We start from the raw sequence: 20,463 nt of genomic DNA, 5'->3' as shown, positions 1-20,463 counted from the left end.
GCCTAGCACAAGCCTACAGGGAAGCCTCCACCGATAGATATATCGTGTCAGTGGGAGGGAATAGATAACATATATCAGTGGAGCCTCCACCAGGTGGAAGGAGGTGACCAGTGGAGTGCCACAGGGATGTGTTCTGGGTCTGTTGTTCTTCTTGATCTATGTGAAGGACTCACCAGAAGGTGTGGACTCCTGCCTACCTGACGTGCCAGATGGTGTGGACTCCTGCCTACCTGACGTGCCAGAAGGTGTGGACTCCTGCCTACCTGACGTGCCAGATGGTGTGGACTCCTGCCTACCTGACGTGCCAGAAGGTGTGGACTCCTGCCTACCTGACGTGCCAGATGGTGTGGACTCCTGCCTACCTGACGTGCCAGAAGGTGTGGACTCCTGCCTACCTGACGTGCCAGAAGGTGTGGACTCCTGCCTACCTGACGTGCCAGAAGGTCTGGACTCCTGCCTACCTGACGTGCCAGAAGGTGTGGACTCCTGCCTACCTGACGTGCCAGATGGTGTGGACTCCTGCCTACCTGACGTGCCAGAAGGTGTGGACTCCTGCCTACCTGACGTGCCAGAAGGTGTGGACTCCTGCCCACCTGACGTGCCAGGTGTGGACTCCTGCCTACCTGACGTGCCAGAAGGTGTGGACTCCTGCCTACCTGACGTGCCAGAAGGTGTGGACTCCTGCCTACCTGACGTGCCAGAAGGTGTGGACTCCTGCCTACCTGACGTGCCAGAAGGTGTGGACTCCTGCCTACCTGACGTGCCAGAAGGTGTGGACTCCTGCCTACCTGACGTGCCAGAAGGTGTGGACTCCTGCCTACCTGACGTGCCAGAAGGTGTGGACTCCTGCCTACCTGACGTGCCAGATGGTGTGGACTCCTGCCTACCTGACGTGCCAGGTGTGGACTCCTGCCCACCTGACGTGCCAGATGGTGTGGACTCGTAAAGGAGGTAAAACAAGACCACAATATGACTACCATCAAGCAGGAAATAAGCTTCAGATCTGTGCATGTGTGACCACACCTTGAGTGTTGACATCATCGCTAAGCTGTAGCCAGAGTCACATAGTGGGAGTAGCGGGCACCAGCTGTCTGCAGAGTCACATAGTGGGAGTACCGGGAACCAGCTGTCTGCAGAGTCACATAGTGGGAGTACCGGGAACCAGCTGTCTGCAGAGTCACATAGTGGGAGTAGTGGGGACCAGCTGTCTGCAGAGTCACATAGTGGGAGTAACGGGGACCAGCTGTCTGCAGAGTCACGCAGTGGGAGTAGCGGGAACCAGCTGTCTGCAGAGTCACATAGTGGGAGTAACGGGGACCAGCTGTCTGCAGAGTCACATAGTGGGAGTAGTGGGGACCAGCTGTCTGAAGAGTCACATAGTGGGAGTAACGGGGACCAGCTGTCTGCAGAGTCACATAGTGGGAGTAACGTGGACCAGCTGTCTGCAGAGTCACATAGTGGGAGTAGCAGGGACCAGCTGTCTGCAGAGTCACATAGTGGGAGTACCGGGGACCAGCTGTCTGCTGCCAAATATCAGATCATAAGATATTCCACCAGCTGTCCATATCCTACGTGAATCCAAAACTAAATCAAACTTCTCAAGTTTGGTCATTACACATGATGAAGCACATAGAGCTAATAGAGAAGATCCAGAGGAGAGTAACAAACACAGTTTCACAATTAAAGAAAGTGAGTTACAGTGAAAGGTTATAGAGACCTTAGACATGCCCACCTTAGTAAATAGAAGAGTGATGGGTGACTTGATCATAACTTTTATGGTGGTGTGGACAATAATGTGGTCACCAATGTTGGCAAAAATAAAACGTTTATATTAAGAGAACTTATGGTTTGTGTTTACACATTGGTGATCCACACTATACGGTCTTCGTTAGGCTAATAAGGAAGAGAGGATGTGGTTTATGTGGACAACACACAGACCCACAGAAGTGGAGGATGTGGTTCATGTGGACAACACACAGACCCACAGCAGTGGAGGATGTGGTTTATGTGGACAACACACAGACCCACAACAGTGGAGGATGTGGTTTATGTGGACAACACACAGACCCACAGAAGTGGAGGATGTGGTTCATGTGGACAACACACAGACCCACAGCAGTGGAGGATGTGGTTTATGTGGACAACACACAGACCCACAACAGTGGAGGATGTGGTTTATGTGGACAACACACAGACCCACAACAGTGGAGGATGTGGTTTATGTGGACAACACACAGACCCACAACAGTGGAGGATGTGGTTTATGTGGACAACACACAGACCCACAGCAGTGGAGGATGTGGTTTATGTGGACAACACACAGACCCACAGCAGTGGAGGATGTGGTTTATGTGGACAACACACAGACCCACAACAGTGGAGGATGTGGTTTATGTGGACAACACACAGACCCACAACAGTGGAGGATGTGGTTTATGTGGACAACACACAGACCCACAACAGTGGAGGATGTGGTTTATGTGGACAACACACAGACCCACAGCAGTGGAGGATGTGGTTTATGTGGACAACACACAGACCCACAACAGTGGAGGATGTGGTTTATGTGGACAACACACAGACCCACAACAGTGGAGGATGTGGTTTATGTGGACAACACACAGACCCACAACAGTGGAGGATGTGGTTTATGTGGACAACACACAGACCCACAACAGTGGAGGATGTGGTTTATGTGGACAACACACAGACCCACAACAGTGGAGGATGTGGTTTATGTGGACAACACACAGACCCACAACAGTGGAGGATGTGGTTTATGTGGACAACACACAGACCCACAACAGTGGAGGATGTGGTTTATGTGGACAACACACAGACCCACAACAGTGGAGGATGTGGTTTATGTGGACAACACACAGACCCACAACAGTGGAGGATGTGGTTTATGTGGACAACACACAGACCCACAACAGTGGAGGATGTGGTTTATGTGGACAACACACAGACCCACAACAGTGGAGGATGTGGTTTATGTGGACAACACACAGACCCACAACAGTGGAGGATGTGGTTTATGTGGACAACACACAGACCCACAACAGTGGAGGATGTGGTTTATGTGGACAACACACAGACCCACAGCAGTGGAGGATGTGGTTTATGTGGACAACACACAGACCCACAACAGTGGAGGATGTGGTTTATGTGGACAACACACAGACCCACAACAGTGGAGGATGTGGTTTATGTGGACAACACACAGACCCACAGCAGTGGAGGATGTGGTTTATGTGGACAACACACAGACCCACAACAGTGGAGGATGTGGTTTATGTGGACAACACAGACCCACAACAGTGGAGGATGTGGTTTATGTGGACAACACACAGACCCACAACAGTGGAGGATGTGGTTTATGTGGACAACACACAGACCCACAACAGTGGAGGATGTGATTTATGTGGACAACACACAGACCCACAGCAGTGGTCAGTTCGTGGAGCAGGGCATGATGCAGACCCAGCCTGGCCGGCGTTGGGCGGGTCAGTGCCGCGCCAGACGCCGAGGAGGGAGGACGTGTTGTCGCGATGGACCTGCCACCCGCCCCACACCACACACATACCCTCAGTCAGTAGTTTGAAGGATGTTGAACACTTGGCTGTACGCAGTGTAATGTAGTAATCGTTCATCAATACAGGCTGTTCACGGTACTACAGTGGGTGTTCACAATAGTCGGGGATCAAAATGTAAAGGGTGTTCAAAGTGGTTGTTCACAGTGTAGTTATTATCAAGTGTGGTGGTTGTTCACAGTGTAGTGGTTGTTCACAGTCTAGTGGTTGTTCAGTGTAGTCGTTTTTCACAGTGTAGTGGTTGTTCAGGTGGTGACTGTTGTGTAGTGGTTATTCAGTGTAATGGTTGTTCACGTGGTGATTGTGCAGTGTGGTGGTTGCTCACATGGTGATTGTTCACAGTGCAGAGGTTGTTCACAGTGTAATGGTTGTTCGCAGTGTAGTGGTCGTTAAAACAGTAGTGATTGTTCAGTATAGTGATTGTTCACAGTGCAGAGGTTGTTCTCAGTGTAGAGGTTGGTCACAGTGTAGTGATTGTTCAGTGTAATGGTTGTTGACAGTGTAGTGATTGTTCAGTATAGTGGTCGTTCATTGTAATGGTTGTTCACAGTGTGATGATTGGTCACAGTGTGGTGGTTCCTCAGTATGATGAGTATTCACAATGTGGTGATCGCTCAGTGTAGTGGTCATTTATAGAGGTTCAGTGTAATAATCATTCATAAGAATTTATTAAATCTTCCAATACACACACACACACACACACACACACACACACACATATATATATATATATATATATATATATATATATATATATATATATATATATATATATATATATATATATATATATATATTTATTATTATTATTTTGCTTTGTCGCTGTTTCCCGTGTTAGCGAGGTAGCGCAAGGAAACAGACGAAAGAAATGGCCCACCCCACCCACATACACATGTATATACATACACGTCCACACACGCAAATATACATACCTATACATCTCAACATATATATATATATATATATATATATATATATATATATATATATATATACACACAAACACACAGACACACACATATATACACATGTACATAATTCATACTGTCTGCCCTTATTCATTCCCGTTGCCACCCCGCCACACATGAAATGACAACCCTCTCTGCGAGAGGTAGCGCTAGGAAAAGACACAAAGGCCACATTCGTTCACACTCAGTCTCTAGCTGTCATGTGTAATGCACCGAAACCACAGCTCCCTTTCCACATCCAGGCCCCACAGAACTTTCCATGGTTTACCCCAGACGCTTCACATGCCCTGGTTCAGTCCACTGACAGCACGTCGACCCCGGTATACCACATCGTTCCAATTCACTCTATTCCTTGCACGCGTAACACCCTCCTGCAAGTTCAGGCCCCGATCACTCAAAATCTTTTTCACTCCATCTTTCCACCTCCAATTTGGTCTTCCACTTCTCGTTCCCTCCACCTCTGACACATATATCCTCTTGGTCAATCTTTCCTCACTTATTCTTTCCATGTGACCAAACCATTTCAAAACACTCTCGTCTGCTCTCTCAACCACGCTCTTTTTACAACCACACATCTCCATTACCCTTTAATTACTTACTCGATCAAACCACCTCACACCACATATTGTCCTCAAACATCTCATTTCCAGCACATCCACCCTCCTCCGCACAACTCTATCTATAGCCCACGCCTCGCAACCATATAACATTGTTGGAACCACTATTCTTTCAAACATACCCATTTTTGCTTTCCAAGATAACGTTCTCGACTTCCACACATTTTTCAAGGCTCCCAGAACTTTCGCCCCCTCCCCCACCCTATGATTCACTTCCGCTTTCATGGTTCCATTCACTGCCATATCCACTCCCAGATATCTAGAACACTTCACTTCCTCCAGTTTTCTCCATTCAAACTTACCTCCCAAATGACTTGTCCCTCAACCCTACTGTACTTAATAACCTTGCTCATATTCACATCTACTCTCAGCTTTCTTCTTTACACACTTTACCCAGCTCAGTCACCAGCTTCTGCAGTTTCTCACCCGAATAAGCCAACAGCGCTGTATCATCAGCGAACAGCAACTGACTCACTTCCCAAGCTCTCTCATCCCCAACAGACTGCATACTTGCCCCTCTTTCCAAAACTCTTGCATTCACCTCCCTAACAACCCCATCCATAAACAAATCAAACAACCATGGAGACATCACGCACCCCTACCGCAAACCAACATTCACTGAGAACCAATCACTTTCCTCTCTTCCTACACGTACACATGCCTTACATCCTCGATAAAAATTTTTCAGTGCTTCTAACTTGCCTCCCACACCATATATTCTTAATACCTTCCACAGAGCACCTCTATCAACTCTATCATATGCCTTCTCCATATCCATAAATGCTATATACAAATCCATTTGCTTTTCTAAATATTTCTCACATACATTCTTCAAAGCAAACACCTGATCCACACATCCTCTCGGGGAGAAAGAATACCTCCCACGTATTCCCTGCGTGTCGTGGAAGGCGCCTAACACGGGAGGGAGCGGGTGGCTGGAAATCCTCCCCTCTTGTTTTTAATTTTCCAAAAGAAGGAACAGAGAAGGGGGCCAAGTAAGGATATCACCTCAAAGGTTTAGTCCTCTGTTCTTAACGCTACCTCGCTAACGCGGTAAATGGCGAATAGTATAAATATATATATATATATATATATATATATATATATATATATATATATATATATATATATATATATATATATATATATATATATATATATATATATTAATTTTTATTATACCTAGTCGCTGTCTTCCGCGAAAGCAAGGTAGCGCAAGGAAACAGACGAAAGAATGGCCCAACCCACCCACATACACATGTATATTCATACACGTCCACACACGCACATATACATACCTATACATTTCAACATATACATACAAATACACACACAGACATATACATATATACACATGTACATATTCATACTGGCTGCCTTCATCCATTCTCATCGCCACCCCGCCACACATGAAATGGCCCCCTCCCCCCGCGCGCGCGTGAGGTAGCGCTAGGAAAGGACATCAAAGGCCACATTCGTTCACACTCAGTCTCTAGCTGTCATGTATAATGTACCGAAACCACAGCTCCCTTTCCACTACTCAGGTCATTGAACCTGCAGATGCCGGAAGCCACCCTGGACTTATATTAAGATTCATCTTATCAACATTTCCTGGAATCAAGGCAATTCAGGAGAAGATCCCAGGTGGTCATGAGACCAGCAAGTTCAGGGTTAACGTGAGGAGCTGCTAATCCAGAAGACGTTAGCGGGGGATGACACGATCGCAACCTTACGACAGGATGACACCTGACGAGAGATAACGAGAGCAAGACTGACGATGATGATAAATAAAGCTGCGGGTATGTGAGGTGTTGTGGTGGGTAACGCAGCTCCAGCTGGTGTCTGGAGGAGAGTCTAGCGGCGCCTGGGTGTGGTGCGGCCCGCCGCCTCACATCACATGAGACTACGTTATTTAAGCGGCTGTGGAATTACCATGTGTAACCTTAATCTGAAGGCAGACTCATGCCGGCTGTAACCACTCACTGCTTACCGACGCTGATGGTCACTCTGAGGCTAAATACACACCTACACGTCGTCTAAACCCTCCAGCTGCGTCTCGTACACTCACACTCCCCTGCAGCTGCGTCTCGTACACTCACACTCCCCTCCAGCTGCGTCTCGTACACTCACACTCCCCTGCAGCTGCGTCTCGTACACTCACACTCCCCTGCAGCTGTGTCTCGTACACTCACACTCCCCTGCAGCTGCGTCTCGTCCACTCACACTCCCCTGCAGCTGCGTCTCGTCCACTCACACTCCCCTGCAGCTGCGTCTCGTACACTCACACTCCCCTGCAGCTGCGTCTCGTACACTCACACTCCCCTGCAGTCTGTGCGAAAAGACAAACGCCATTCCTCTGCCTGACCAAGGAGTATGGAACGAGGCTGACGTCACTGTCAGAGGTGTGAAGGTCACAGTGGGCCAGGTTATTACCATGCATGTGATGAGAGGCGCCCATGCTGGGGCCATGCTCCTGCGTCCCCTCCCGACGTTCCCTGGCCCACTGTGACCTCCACACCTATGAGAGTGACGTCAGCCCTTCTCCACGATCCCTGGTCAGGCAGAAGTGAAGCTCCTACCACGCAGCGACCGCCATCAACCATGGGTGAACAGGATGTACCTCCTGGCATCATGCAATGACGTGCATGTTCTCAGGCAGAGCTTATCTTGGCTCATGCAGGTCCAGCTGCGTCCCACAGGACCGATGGCTCCCCGGCCTGCTGAGACGCCCGGCCCGGGCCATTGGGTTGGACGGGCGGGGAGGAGTGTCAGGCCCAGAGTTCGTGCCCCTCACACACCCCGCCCGTCTTAGACCATCAATGATATTCACAGGAAAATCTTAATCAGCCAAGGTCTGGAGGGCCGGGTCCTTCACCTGGCTTGACTTGACAACACCGTCTGCGACGGGGGCGTCTGGTCCCTCCTGCGTGTGTCCCCGCCCTTCTTGCCAGCCTACACAAGGAACACCACAGAGGTGGCTGTTGTGTTCCCCTTCCTACATCAGTCGTGCTGGGTGATGCTGAGCTGGTGGACGCTGGATGTCGTAGCTTCGTTTGGGAAGACCAGGCTGCAGCATATGCTCAGATACCTACAATACTGCAGCACACGTTCACAAACGCTAACGACTCAACAATGCATTCCTCCACAGCCTTCAATTGTGCTCCTTCTCTCAGTCACCACAACTTCCTCCATCAACCCAGACATGGACAGGATACAGTGGGACAGACGAAATCTGGTTACGTGTAATGTCTCTAAGACCCTGTTTCTGCCCAGTTCTCAATAGTAAATTCCTCACAACTTTCTTATTTCCTTCGACGGTTCTTTTAATTTCACATCTTAACTCAGTGATCATACTTGGTATTACTGTGAAATCCACTCTCTTGGAAACCCCACATTACGAGAATAGCTAAGTCTGCCTCTGGGAATCCTGATTAGATGTCAAAATTTATTTTCTTCGGAACAATTAGTCCGTTGCTACAAAAGATGTCTTTGTATGGAGGACTGCTCTCACGTCTGGGGTGGTTCTAGCTCTGTATCCTTACTTAACAGAATCGAGTCGAAAGCGGTCCAACATAAACTTTCCCAGGCTAACTTCAGCACTAGACCCAATTGTTCTACGCCGCAATGTTGGTTCACTTTCCCTTTTCTGTAGGCATTGTTTTAGTTTTTGCTTTCGAGAGCTGGGTCCTTGTGTACACCCACCACTAGCTAGACCACGCAAAACTCGGCAAGCTGCGGCTACACATGATTACTGTGTGGCCGCTGTCAAGTCAAGGGTAGGCCGTTTTGATAACTGTTTCTTTCCATACACTTCGAAGCTTTGGAATTCTATACCCTGCCATGTCCTTCCTAGTAACTACGACTTGGCATTTTTTAAAAGACAGGTTCTTCACTTTCTGTAAAATTCGTAAATACTTTCCCTTGTCACTTTCACTAACCTCTCTATATTTCAATTAAGGCTCGGCCTTGATGGGACTTTTGTCCGTGACTGGAACCTCCTACTTAAAAAAAAAAGAAAGAAAAAAAAGCCAGTGTTCAGTATGTGCCACATACTTCCAGTGCTACAGCATACACTCACATACTACCAGTGTCACAACATATACTCACAAGCCTCCAATAATACAGCATATGCTCACACCACCAATTCTGCACGGGGCTGTCACAGGATATGTTCACCTATCAGTCCTGCATATGCTGTATATGCTGACAGACTGCCAAAACTGCAGGCGGCTGCTACAGCATATGCTCACATACTGCCAGTGCTGCTGAGGGGTTGCTACAGCATATGCTCACATATGCCAGTCTGCAAGGGGCTACTACAGCATATGCTGAGGAACATTTAGTTCACAAGGACTGAAGATGTAACCTAACCTTACAGTGTGCATCCTGCTGAGGTATGAGATCATTCAGGGGTGTGGAATCAATGCTCAAGGTGGTAAGATGAATATGGGATTAGCGTTCAAGGTTGCAAGACGGATATGGGACGATCAAGGCAGTAAAATATACATAGAATTAGCTAGCTTTTAAGCTATCCATGGGATTACCGATGAAGGCTGTAAGATATATGTGGATGAACGTTCAAAGTGGTAAGATAGACATGAGATAAGCATTCAAGGTGGTAAGATATTTATATGGAACCAACGTTCAAGGTGGTAAGATAGATGTGGCATTAGCGTTCAAGACGGTAAAATATAAATGGGATTGATGTTCAAGGCGGCAAGATAGATATGGGATTAGCCTCTACAGCGGCAAGATAGATATGGGATTACCCTTTACAGTGGCAAGATAGATATGGAATTAGATTTCAAAGCAGTCAGGATTGATATGGGATTAGTGTTAAAGGAGGTAGGATTGATATGGGGTTCTGTGGGTTACGGTGAGGGCTTGGGTTGTGGTGGCTTGTCCTACGGATGACAGGTTTGTTTCCTACAAGTAAAATTGTGCTACGTTACTGTCCAGTGACAGTCTTGACGATGACAATGTTGTAATTAATTGTGTTTTAACGGGAAGTGGATGAAGTTAGGCCACTGTCTAGTGACGGGAAGCTAGGCTGCTATATAGTGAGGGAAGCGAGGTTACTATATAGTGACGGGAAGTTAGGTTACTGTATAGTGACGGGAAGCTAGGCTACTATATAGTGACGGGAAGTTAGGTACTGTATAGTGACGGGAAGTTAGGTACTGCATAGTGACGGGAAGCTAGGCTACTATATAGTGACGGGAAGTTGGGTTACTGTATAGTGACGGGAAGTTAGGTTACTGTATAGTGACGGGAAGCTAGGCTACTGTATAGTGACGGGAAGTTAGGGTACTGTATAGTGACGGGAAGTTAGGTTACTGTATAGTGACGGGAAGCTAGGCTACTGTATAGTGACGGGAAGTTAGGTTACTGTATAGTGACGGGAAGTTAGGTACTGTATAATGACGGGAAGTTAGGCTACTGTATAGTGACGGTATAGAGGATGAAATCATTGTAAGTGGAGGTTCAGTATTACAAGTTAGTTTATGTATTGAGGTCGACAGTGTTGTAACTGGTAGTGATGGTAGGCCATATTACGTTGCACTAATGGTTCCATTAATAATTCCTGGTGGAAAGCCGAGCAGATCACTCCAGCGGTGGCAAAATTACTTTTACAGAGAGCAGAAGTACAGGTTTGGAAAGAACCACAGACGATGAGTGATGGAGAGAGATTTTTAAGAATCGTTATCAGCAAATGTCTTCTACCTAGCTGATAATTTGGAAGGAACTTGATAAAGCCAGCAAGACTGTCATAATTTGTTGCTAAAAATGACCAATTTCGCACTGGTGTCTCTCACCTAGTTCACTGAGTTGGTAACTGATATTTATCAGATCTTGTTTAATAATCAACACGTGTTAATTCTACTAATTGTTGTTTTCGTATCCATGATAAGGATGATGTTCATGTGGTGTTGCCATGATGAGGATGATGTTCATGTGGGGTTGCCATGATGAGGATGATGTTCATGTGGGGTTGCCATGATGAGGATGATGTTCATGTGGGGTTGCCATGATGAGGATGATGTTCATGTGGGGTTGCCATGATGAGGATGATGTTCATGTGGTGTTGCCATGATGAGGATGATGTTCATGTGGTGTTGCCATGATGAGGATGATGTTCATGTGGGGTTGCCATGATGAGGATGATGTTCATGTGGTGTTGCCATGATGAGGATGTTCATGTGAGGTTGCCATGATGAGGATGACGTTCATGTGGGGTTGCCATGATGAGGATGATGTTCATGTGGTGTTGCCATGATGAGGATGATGTTCATGTGGGGTTGCCATGATGAGGATGATGTTCATGTGGTGTTGACATTCTGCTCAGGTTGGTTGGCCGTGTCGCCTCACAAGAACCCTCGTAGCCTGCGTGACCTGGCCCTCTCCCAGGTCACCTCAGCCCACACCTCAGCCCTCACAATGAGCAGACACACCACCTTTCCTCAGGTAAGCTGAAAAAGAAAGATTTTTTGTGCATCATTAAGTGTGTAAAACAAGTGTACGCTCGTGTAAACCACTTGAAAACGCCAATTCATTTTCATTCAAGTCTTACGTAGTTCCTACTGAGTAGACGCGCAATTTCCCCCTAAAACGTGTATCCTTCATTCTTTTTTTTCTGCTTAAGGCGTGGATCCTTTATTCTCCCTCCTCGTCATCAGTGTAGTGATGATGAACAAGCTCTGTGATATATTATCTGTCGCTATCTTTCACGATAACGATGCAACATGCACATGCCAACAGCCGCTCTCTCAGTAATGCACTGACTTTGTCCTGTATACAAGAAAACACTGCCCTATATACAAACTAACACTGGCCTATTTACTTGCTAACAATGGTTTATACCTAAGCAAGGACTGTTTTACTTCAGAAAGGTTTAATGTGTAACCTTATCCTCCAACCACCGTATTACTATTCTCCAGCTAATGTGTCTCTATCCTTCAGCTGTCACTGGGTTAATATAACTGCGTATCATTGACCTTATCTAACCCAGTGGGGTCAAGTGGTCTTCCAACAATACCTTTATTTCATGGACGTGCATGCGTCGGGGAAACTGTCTGTGGTCCTGTAAAATCTCCTCACGAGAGCAAGGTTAAAGGGTCAACGTCTTAATCAAATGGCTTTTTGCTTGTCTTAATACTCCAGGATCATACAGTTACTTGGGGAAATAAAATATTTGATTTTTTCTCGTGAACTTATAACTGGATAATTTCAATGGTGAAAATGTTAAACTTTGAAGTGGATCTTATGTTGCTTTCGTAACTAACTTCGTGAAGCAATGTATGTGTTAAACAGAAGGTACTATGCATGGTTTGCAAGATTCAATAGGTGTTTTGTTTAACATATATGGAAATATATGTGTTGCAGGAGTTGATCAACACATGTGCGACTCTGAAGACGATGTTGCCCTTAGAGTTGCGGACGCTGGTGGTGGAGGAGGTGTTGAGCGCCGTGCACAGCGTCCACGATCCACTCCTGCTGACGCGGCTGCTGCTCCTGCACTTCCAGACCGACGTACAACACCTCAACATCGTCACTGACTTCTCGATGGTTCCCTGGCTACACCTTGGCTACGACCACTGCACCAGCTTACTCCAAGAACTAGGCTCTACCTCTAAGTTCAGCCTGCAGAGCCTCCACCTGGAAGGGGTGACAATGGTGTCAGGGGTACTTGCCGAGATCATTCACCGTTCACCAAACCTCACCTCACTCCACGTCTCTGGAGACGACGCAGCTTCTGAAGTTTTATCATATATCAAGAAGAATCCTCGGGGACTTCACTCGCTGCACCTGGACAACTGCAGCGTGAGGGATCTGGACGTGCTACACTCGCTCATCAAGAGTTATAAGGACGTTGATCCTTGGGTGGACACCCGTGGCGCTGGTGACGAGAACCTGGACAGCTCATGTCCCCCACTGCGTCATTTGTCCATCCAATCTCCCCTTGTTACCTTGGGTGGCGCCCTGGTGCTCCTCCACTCACTCCGTAACCTTAGAAGCCTCCAGTATAGCCATTGGAACTCTTCCATCTGTAACCTTCTGCTCTATTTACAGCATATGTCGTCAAATGCTGCCCCTTTTAGCCTTACCTCTATGTCTCTGTGGGAGGCAACTGCCAGAGCTCTGGATGCCCTCATCTTGTGTCCCCGTCTGCAGCACCTCATGATGGAGTGTACTGACCCGTCCCTCACATCCGTATCAACGCTCACTCGCCTCTCATGTCTCACTTCCCTCACGCTTAGACTTGTGCCCGAACATCTCATCGTGGCTGCCGTTGAAGTGGTCAGCAGCAAGCTCCTCGTGCTAGAGATCGAGTTCGAAGAATACACACGGACACCCATCTCCTGGGACACTGTGGAGGCCCTCCAGAGGCACTGCCCGTGCCTGCAGCGTCTGGAGATGCGACACCTTAACATAGCCTCCAACCCTGGGAACTTCTTCATCACATCTCGACAGAGATCATCCTTCACGGAACTGACTCACTTGAACTTATCAGGCGTGGTGATCGAGCCCGCCCTCCTGGCTCGGATCATGAGCAACAATGTGGCCCTAGAAAGCCTAGTTCTGGACGTGAACCAAAACGCCCTGACCGACGTAGTGCTGGCCACACTTATCAAAAACAATGAACTAGACTTTTTGACCCACGTCTACTTAAGTGGTGGGCTATTGTCTGTCCAAAGCCTGACCTCTCTGCTGACCCTGCCAACACTGGTGAGACTCTCTGTGCATCTACCATGCTTCCCCTTCATTCTTACCCCAGCATTCCACTGCCTCCAGCACCAGCTCCGCCGTGGAAACTATCTATGTAGCCTCCACAACGCCGCCGAGGAAGACTGAGCTAAGTTTTTGTTTACTTTCAATACCTGTGAAAGTGTTTACGTATTGTGGCAGTATAAGTAATGAAGTGCAGTACTGAACAACATTGATCAACTGTGACAAATCAGGGTTTTTCATCATGCTCATGGGAACAGGTGGATTTATCCTCTACTGGAGCTGGAATTAAAATTATTTTTGAAATAATGGGTTCATATATGTTTATTCATGTAATTACCTATTTGTTATGCACGAGGAAGTAGTTGCACACTCGTGGGGTCTCCCTGTCTCTTGTGTTAGTCGCCTAAAGCTGAAGTCTTAGATTCCACCACCTTCGGAATGATGCAGTTGTTTCAGCTAAAATTATGTTCCCAGCTGGAAAGTTTAGCATCACGAAGGATAAACATGAGCGTCGAGCATAAACATTGATGTTTTTTCATTTTTATGTAACCACTTAAGCTTAACTGAAAGATGTCCCCTGAAGCATTCCCAGGATTTTAACGGCGAGTGCGTGCGTGGAGGCGCGTGCGTGCCCCTCGAGGCCTGTTTTAGGATCAACCTTCGCCGTCAGAGATGGCGGGATGTTTTTCTCCTATTAATGAGTTGCAGAATTTGTACGAAGTGCTTTGAAGCCCAGAGGCCGCAGTTAATACACCTACGAACTTCTACAGTAACCTATCAAGACCATGGATATATATGTTAGCGAATAAATTGTATTGATCATACGCCGGGGTCATAGGATTTCATCGGTGTCGCTGATTGGAAGAATTTGTATTATTTTTTTGTTGTAAGTGATATATAAACTGTCTCCTGTGTGTTTTCATTCTCTCTCGATCTTAAAAATAACCTTGTTCAATTTTTCTATGACTATATCTGATGGGCTATCAACTTTCTATGAAACTAACGTTTGTACATCTTATTACGAGTGGAAGGAGTAATCGCTTAACACTGTGGTGGTTTCATAACAGTAAGTGGTATTGGAAGAATGTAGCTCATACTTTAGACACACCCGGAGAAACAATCACTGTGATATAATGTAGAGGAGTGAACGTATAGGGTTGTTTATGAGACGAGAAGGAACTGAGAGCAGCCTCACCCGGACCAGTGACGGAGGACCACGGCCCGAGGACACCAAACACTTTCATATTTCATACATTCCAGACATTTGCTTCCATGTCTTACCCTGGAGGCGTCATTATCACCGGATGCGTCCAACGTATTCACCAGGATCGTTATCAAAAAGGTTCTGAAGAACCATAGTTGTGAGCACAAATATGTGCTGAATGTCAACCCTTCCACATTTTGTAGTCTAAAGAACATTCGCAATACTTTTCCTCACACATGATGTAAGTGCAACCTTTTACCCAGATGAATCACTCACACTCTATATGGATAAAAAAAAAAAAAAGAGTAATCATGATAGGCACAGATTATTTAACTAGACAGAAAGTCACCAAGTCACCATGTTACTGGTGAAACATGGTATCAGACAGATAGGGTATATATTATCAATTCTATAAAATTTAAGATCTATATTATCAATTATATAAAACTTAAGATCTATATTATCAATTATATAAAATTCAAGATATATCACAGAAGCAGCAGCATTTTCCAGTCCCAAATTCATTTGAAAAACTGATTTGAGAAAAGTTGGTCTTGTATGATGTATCCCAGCTCATTCAATAAATCCCGACCAAAACCTGTTGCAGAGAATGTGGCCATTTTGGCTCGTCTTGCTATAAATTAAGTGGCGCGACATTGGTCCAGATGGGCCTTTATGCCTGGCTGAAAAGAAAACCTACACATTTGTTTCAGTGAACAGTATCACATCGGACACTATCCTATACAATTGTCTTGGAACCTTCTGATCTTTTTGCCCCACTACTGATAACTCGTCATCAAATGCCCTAACTCTACTTCTGTATGTACTTGATAACCTCTTAAAACTGTAACAACCTGGTTTTTAATCAGAAGGTCATCCTAAACAATGCACCTAGTGTCTCATTATGCCCGTCTCCCAAACATCACGCATGCGTTGTCTTATGACAAATTTACTTGATTCCATTGATATCACCAGATTTATTACAAAGTTAGTCCTAACTCATAATGGCTCCGTAAAGGCATCCCAGTTTTGCCCAATATACCAAGAAAAACAAACAAAATCTACCTTCATGGACTTTACAACTGCATTTAACACTGCTAAGAATTAATAACACAATAACGCACTCTAGGGCCAAGGGAACCATAGTCTTGGGTTAGAGATTAAATCAACATCTGGTCTCCCTTGAGGGGACACGACAGCTGTGACTGAGCTTATGTTTAACTAATCACCCCACAAGGTTAGGTTCTTAGTTCAACTTTCAAATGTAATGATGAATAATCATAACTGGTGATGTTTTATCAAGTTGATGAAACTAATACGTTAGGCATGTGATATATGTATCGTGGCACACTTAACATGACCTCAAACCCTATCAGACTTCGTAAATCAAGGAAGACAAGATACATAAAAAAAGGAAATATAAGTACATATACAAGAAAAAGCAATATCAGCAATTTCTTATACACTAACTTATGGAATTCTTTGAGCATTACTGATATCCTAACCGTGTTGGCTTAATTCATCTCTAAGAATACTCGCCAAGATCTAGCATCAATATCAACTACTGTCACAAACGATGCAGATTATATCTTATATCTAATCAATTTCCTTGGTTCTGTACTTGAAACTCCAAAATCAATAATGCATGAATCAGCGAGGAATATCCTACAATTATATCTCCACATTTTGGTGAAAGTATAATGCAGCCTTTTAGCAAAATTCTACTTTCTTGTCAACATTAAGGGGATGATTGCCATGAGCTTTCTTTCAACAATATACCGTTCACCTTGCGAGAATGTGAATTTCATGATGTATGGCACAGCAGCAATGAATAGTCATAGTTATATATGGCTGTATATATTAAGACAACCCTGATATCATACTTGTACACCCACATCTTCAGACCTCAATAAAGTTATACGAATATCAAGAAAGCCCGTGAAAATTCCTTCATTCTCAAAAATGTTAAGGAAGCCATCTCCATCAAGAATGTAATACTCAATAGGTTCTGATTATGCCATACAAAGATGGTTTTATAAAGGATGACACTTGGATGCAACCTAGCTTGCTGGCAGCGTTACGAAATCAAGCATCTTTACGCCCAGGAAGAAGCTATTATTGCTTAACCTTCACTCAAGGTGATTCAACTAGATCACTCAGTTACCAATAACATCTGTAATTCAAGGTCTTATGTGTGTCCTTGACAGAAAATCTGCAAATGTGCATGTCCCTCCAAGGATAATACTCCAATCCTATGTCTTCCTGGTGACCCCAGAGAACACTCCTTGCAATCGATTTGGCGTTTGGTCTACATTCTTGTGATTGACCGTAAAGATCAGAAGTCACTTATTATGGTTAATTTCCCAAATGTATACTAATGAAACTTTGTCGGGGCAAATACAACTGCTAACATCTCTATCTTTGCATAGTTAGTTTCTGTAGGAGCCAATTCTCAGCTTGCATAAGACATTTAACTCCATTCTACATCTTTATTAATTTGTTGGATGAGCTCCATTACATCAAATAATTTTCATAAGAATCTACCTAGACAATTAACTATGCCTGCTAATCTCTGTACCTCACAATTTTGGGGAGTTTTCATCCATACAATGGATGCTACATGATCAGGATTAGGTTTCAAAGCATACTTAGATATCTTTTGTTCTAGGAAAGAAATTTCAGACTTCCTCAACTCTATCTCACAAGTGTTGAGCTTGATCCCTCGCTTCTTACATATATTTAACAGTGCACATACATTCCTATAATGCTCATTCGATAATAATTCATTAGTCTCCAATACGGTAATAATTCATTAGTCTCCAATACGGTAGTAATTCATTAGTCTCCAATACGGTAAATTATGTACAGCCACACATACAACACCTTTCAGACACTACAAGACCGCATTTAAAGCCTCTTTCGGAATATTTTACCTACTCACAATTAAGTCAGATGGTAATTCTGACATTTCATTTTTTCAAGTCTTTATTCAGTGCTTGTGGATCAATGCAAATTCCAATGTCAACTGATTCCTTGCTTCCAACACCAGTACGACTTATCCAATCTGTTCGTTCATTCACTTTGGCTACGACATTCAGTTTCTGTATTCTGTTAAGGTTATTATGAACCTTCTCTTAAACACACTACACGATGATATTACCACTGGGTTAGATGGTGAATCAAGAACTACCTTAACAATACCATGTAATTTCCCTAAACAAAGAAAACGTGCTGGTACAGGGCTAACGAAAACGTAGATTAACTTACACATTGCTCAGACTTTCTATATCTTTCCTCAAGAGTATATATACCTTCCCTCACAGTATACATACCTCTCCTCACAGTTTTCCTGCAATTGAGGGGTCAGGGCCGCGTGACGTCACAAGGCCTGCGCACTGTGTTCGTTTTTTGAAGTTAGTGGGTTGCCTCGTTATACAAGGATAAGACCAGCAGATGAACACAGACTTCGTGTAAATGCTTTCTTTGGTAGCGATGTAAGCCGCTTCTGTCTTTCTTATTTGTTTGCTTAGGCCCTCGTGGACTATTCTCGCCTCGTCCCACACCGCGAATTAGCAGCGACAAGTTCCGGACTTTTGACAAGGTGACCATCACTTGGTGGGGAATATGGCCCCACCGAATGCTGGAATCAGTATCTCCTGAGGAAGACCGTGGAAAGGTCGAAACGTTGAGACATCTTTGGGATGGGAACCAATTCTAAGCATAAAATCCATTTATGTTTCTTATATGTCGCTCTGATTTTACTAAATGACATGATTTCTTGTTCTGTTATAAATACACGTTGCTCTAGTACTTCAGTAGGTCCATCACACATTTTTACCAGGTCTACAGGCACTTTTTATGCAGTAATAACAAAATCATTTTCATTGTCCATTATCACGATCACCTTGATTCAGAACCATTTCACCTATTTCACTATCGGTCAGTGAATGAACAAGTGGAGCCTCATTATCTGTAGGCCTTTTTGACATTTTCAACAATATCTTTATATAACTTTATACCACAGAGCAAAGAATGAACAATAAACACAGCGAGTAAAGAACGTAGGTCTCGTGGTGACATTTTCAACAATATCTCTTTACCACAGAGCAGAGAATGAACAATAAATACAGCGAATAAAGAACATAGGTCTCGCGGTGACGATGGTTTGTAACAAGTGGAGCCAACAGTGCATCAGAGTCCAGCATGAGCGAGGTCAGGTGTGGAATTTTCCACTTGTAACGTCCTGTCGCCGCTCGAGAAAGTTTTGGATTTTGGAGCATTTCGGATTAGGGACGCTCAACCTGTACTATAATCAAATTCATAAGATAAATAGCTGCTGGGAGGCTCGGTGAAGTTTACATAGATTCTGTTCATTACATGCAAGTGTATTTCCTACTTTTAAATCGGTTAACTACATTTTCCTTTTTTAACTTCTGTTGTCTCAATCAGTGTTGTCCAGTATAATCCTCAAATTCATGCTCTGCAACTTTTATTCCCGAAGCACATTAACATTGTAGAACAAACTAACTTGATAGCAAAACTAATAAACGGGGTTTTACCAAATTAACTCTCTATGATAGGCAAATATTGCTCTCTGTGCTAATTGTCAAGTTTAGCTCTGCATACTACCACCATTTGGATGTTGGGTGGATTATATCGACAATGGTGGTGTAGTTTTTAAAAAAATACAATAATACAAATTGTGTATCATGATTTGCATCTTCATATCGAAGAACACTGAATAAAGTGATATTAGTGAGGGCTCTGTATGTCACAGGAAAATATAGGGTTCATTATTTGTAAAAGTGGTAAGGTAAAAAGTCACAGAACCTCTACTCTATAAGCAAGAAACAAATATCCAACACTGCTTCATGAAAATCATTGCCAGGAATGAGATATGGTTTATTAAATTATAGAAGATAGTGCATCACACTAAAAAAAGAGAATTTAAGCTTAAATGCTTTAAAAAAGTACTGGTAATATACCTTCCTGATCTTTGGCTACCTGGCAACTAATTGGACTGTGATAAGTCTAATAAATTCTACATGCAATGTCTCCCAGCATTTCTTCACACAAGTTTCTTCTCCATGGTCACTTCCTCTCACCACTTGCTTCACACAGATACCGTTTCCTCTTTTCAAAAATCCTGTACAAACTTCATCCTTGCCTCCACAAGTTTGTGATCAGACATCCCACCAGCTGCCCCCTTCAGCACATTTACATCTAAATGTCTCTCTTTTACACACCTATCAATTAATATGTACTCCAATAATGTGCACTTACCATCTCTCCTACTAACATACATATACTTGTTTACGTCCCCCTTTTTAAACCAGGTCGACCCAGTCCTT

The 20,463-nt window shown here is 44.5% G+C and overlaps 1 protein-coding gene across 2 annotated transcripts; it reads left to right on the top strand.

Moving 5' to 3' along the window:
* Positions 1-3,476: 3,476 nt before the first annotated feature.
* LOC139746387 (uncharacterized) lies at positions 3,477-14,822 on the top strand. 2 transcript variants are annotated; one of them, XM_071657589.1, is made up of 3 exons: positions 3,477-3,591; positions 11,525-11,643; positions 12,562-14,822. In XM_071657589.1, exons 1-3 carry the CDS (start codon positions 3,552-3,554, stop codon positions 14,029-14,031), a joined length of 1,629 nt encoding a protein of 542 aa, XP_071513690.1. In that variant the 5' UTR covers positions 3,477-3,551; the 3' UTR covers positions 14,032-14,822. The 2 variants fall into 2 exon arrangements, with proteins under 2 accessions (XP_071513690.1, XP_071513691.1); XM_071657590.1 differs by lacking the exon at positions 3,477-3,591 and adding an exon at positions 7,704-10,095.
* Positions 14,823-20,463: the final 5,641 nt, after the last annotated feature.

Source organism: Panulirus ornatus, chromosome 65, assembly GCF_036320965.1.
Source record: "Panulirus ornatus isolate Po-2019 chromosome 65, ASM3632096v1, whole genome shotgun sequence".
NCBI lineage: Eukaryota > Metazoa > Arthropoda > Malacostraca > Decapoda > Palinuridae > Panulirus > Panulirus ornatus.
This window is presented reverse-complemented; position numbering and strand designations above follow the sequence as displayed.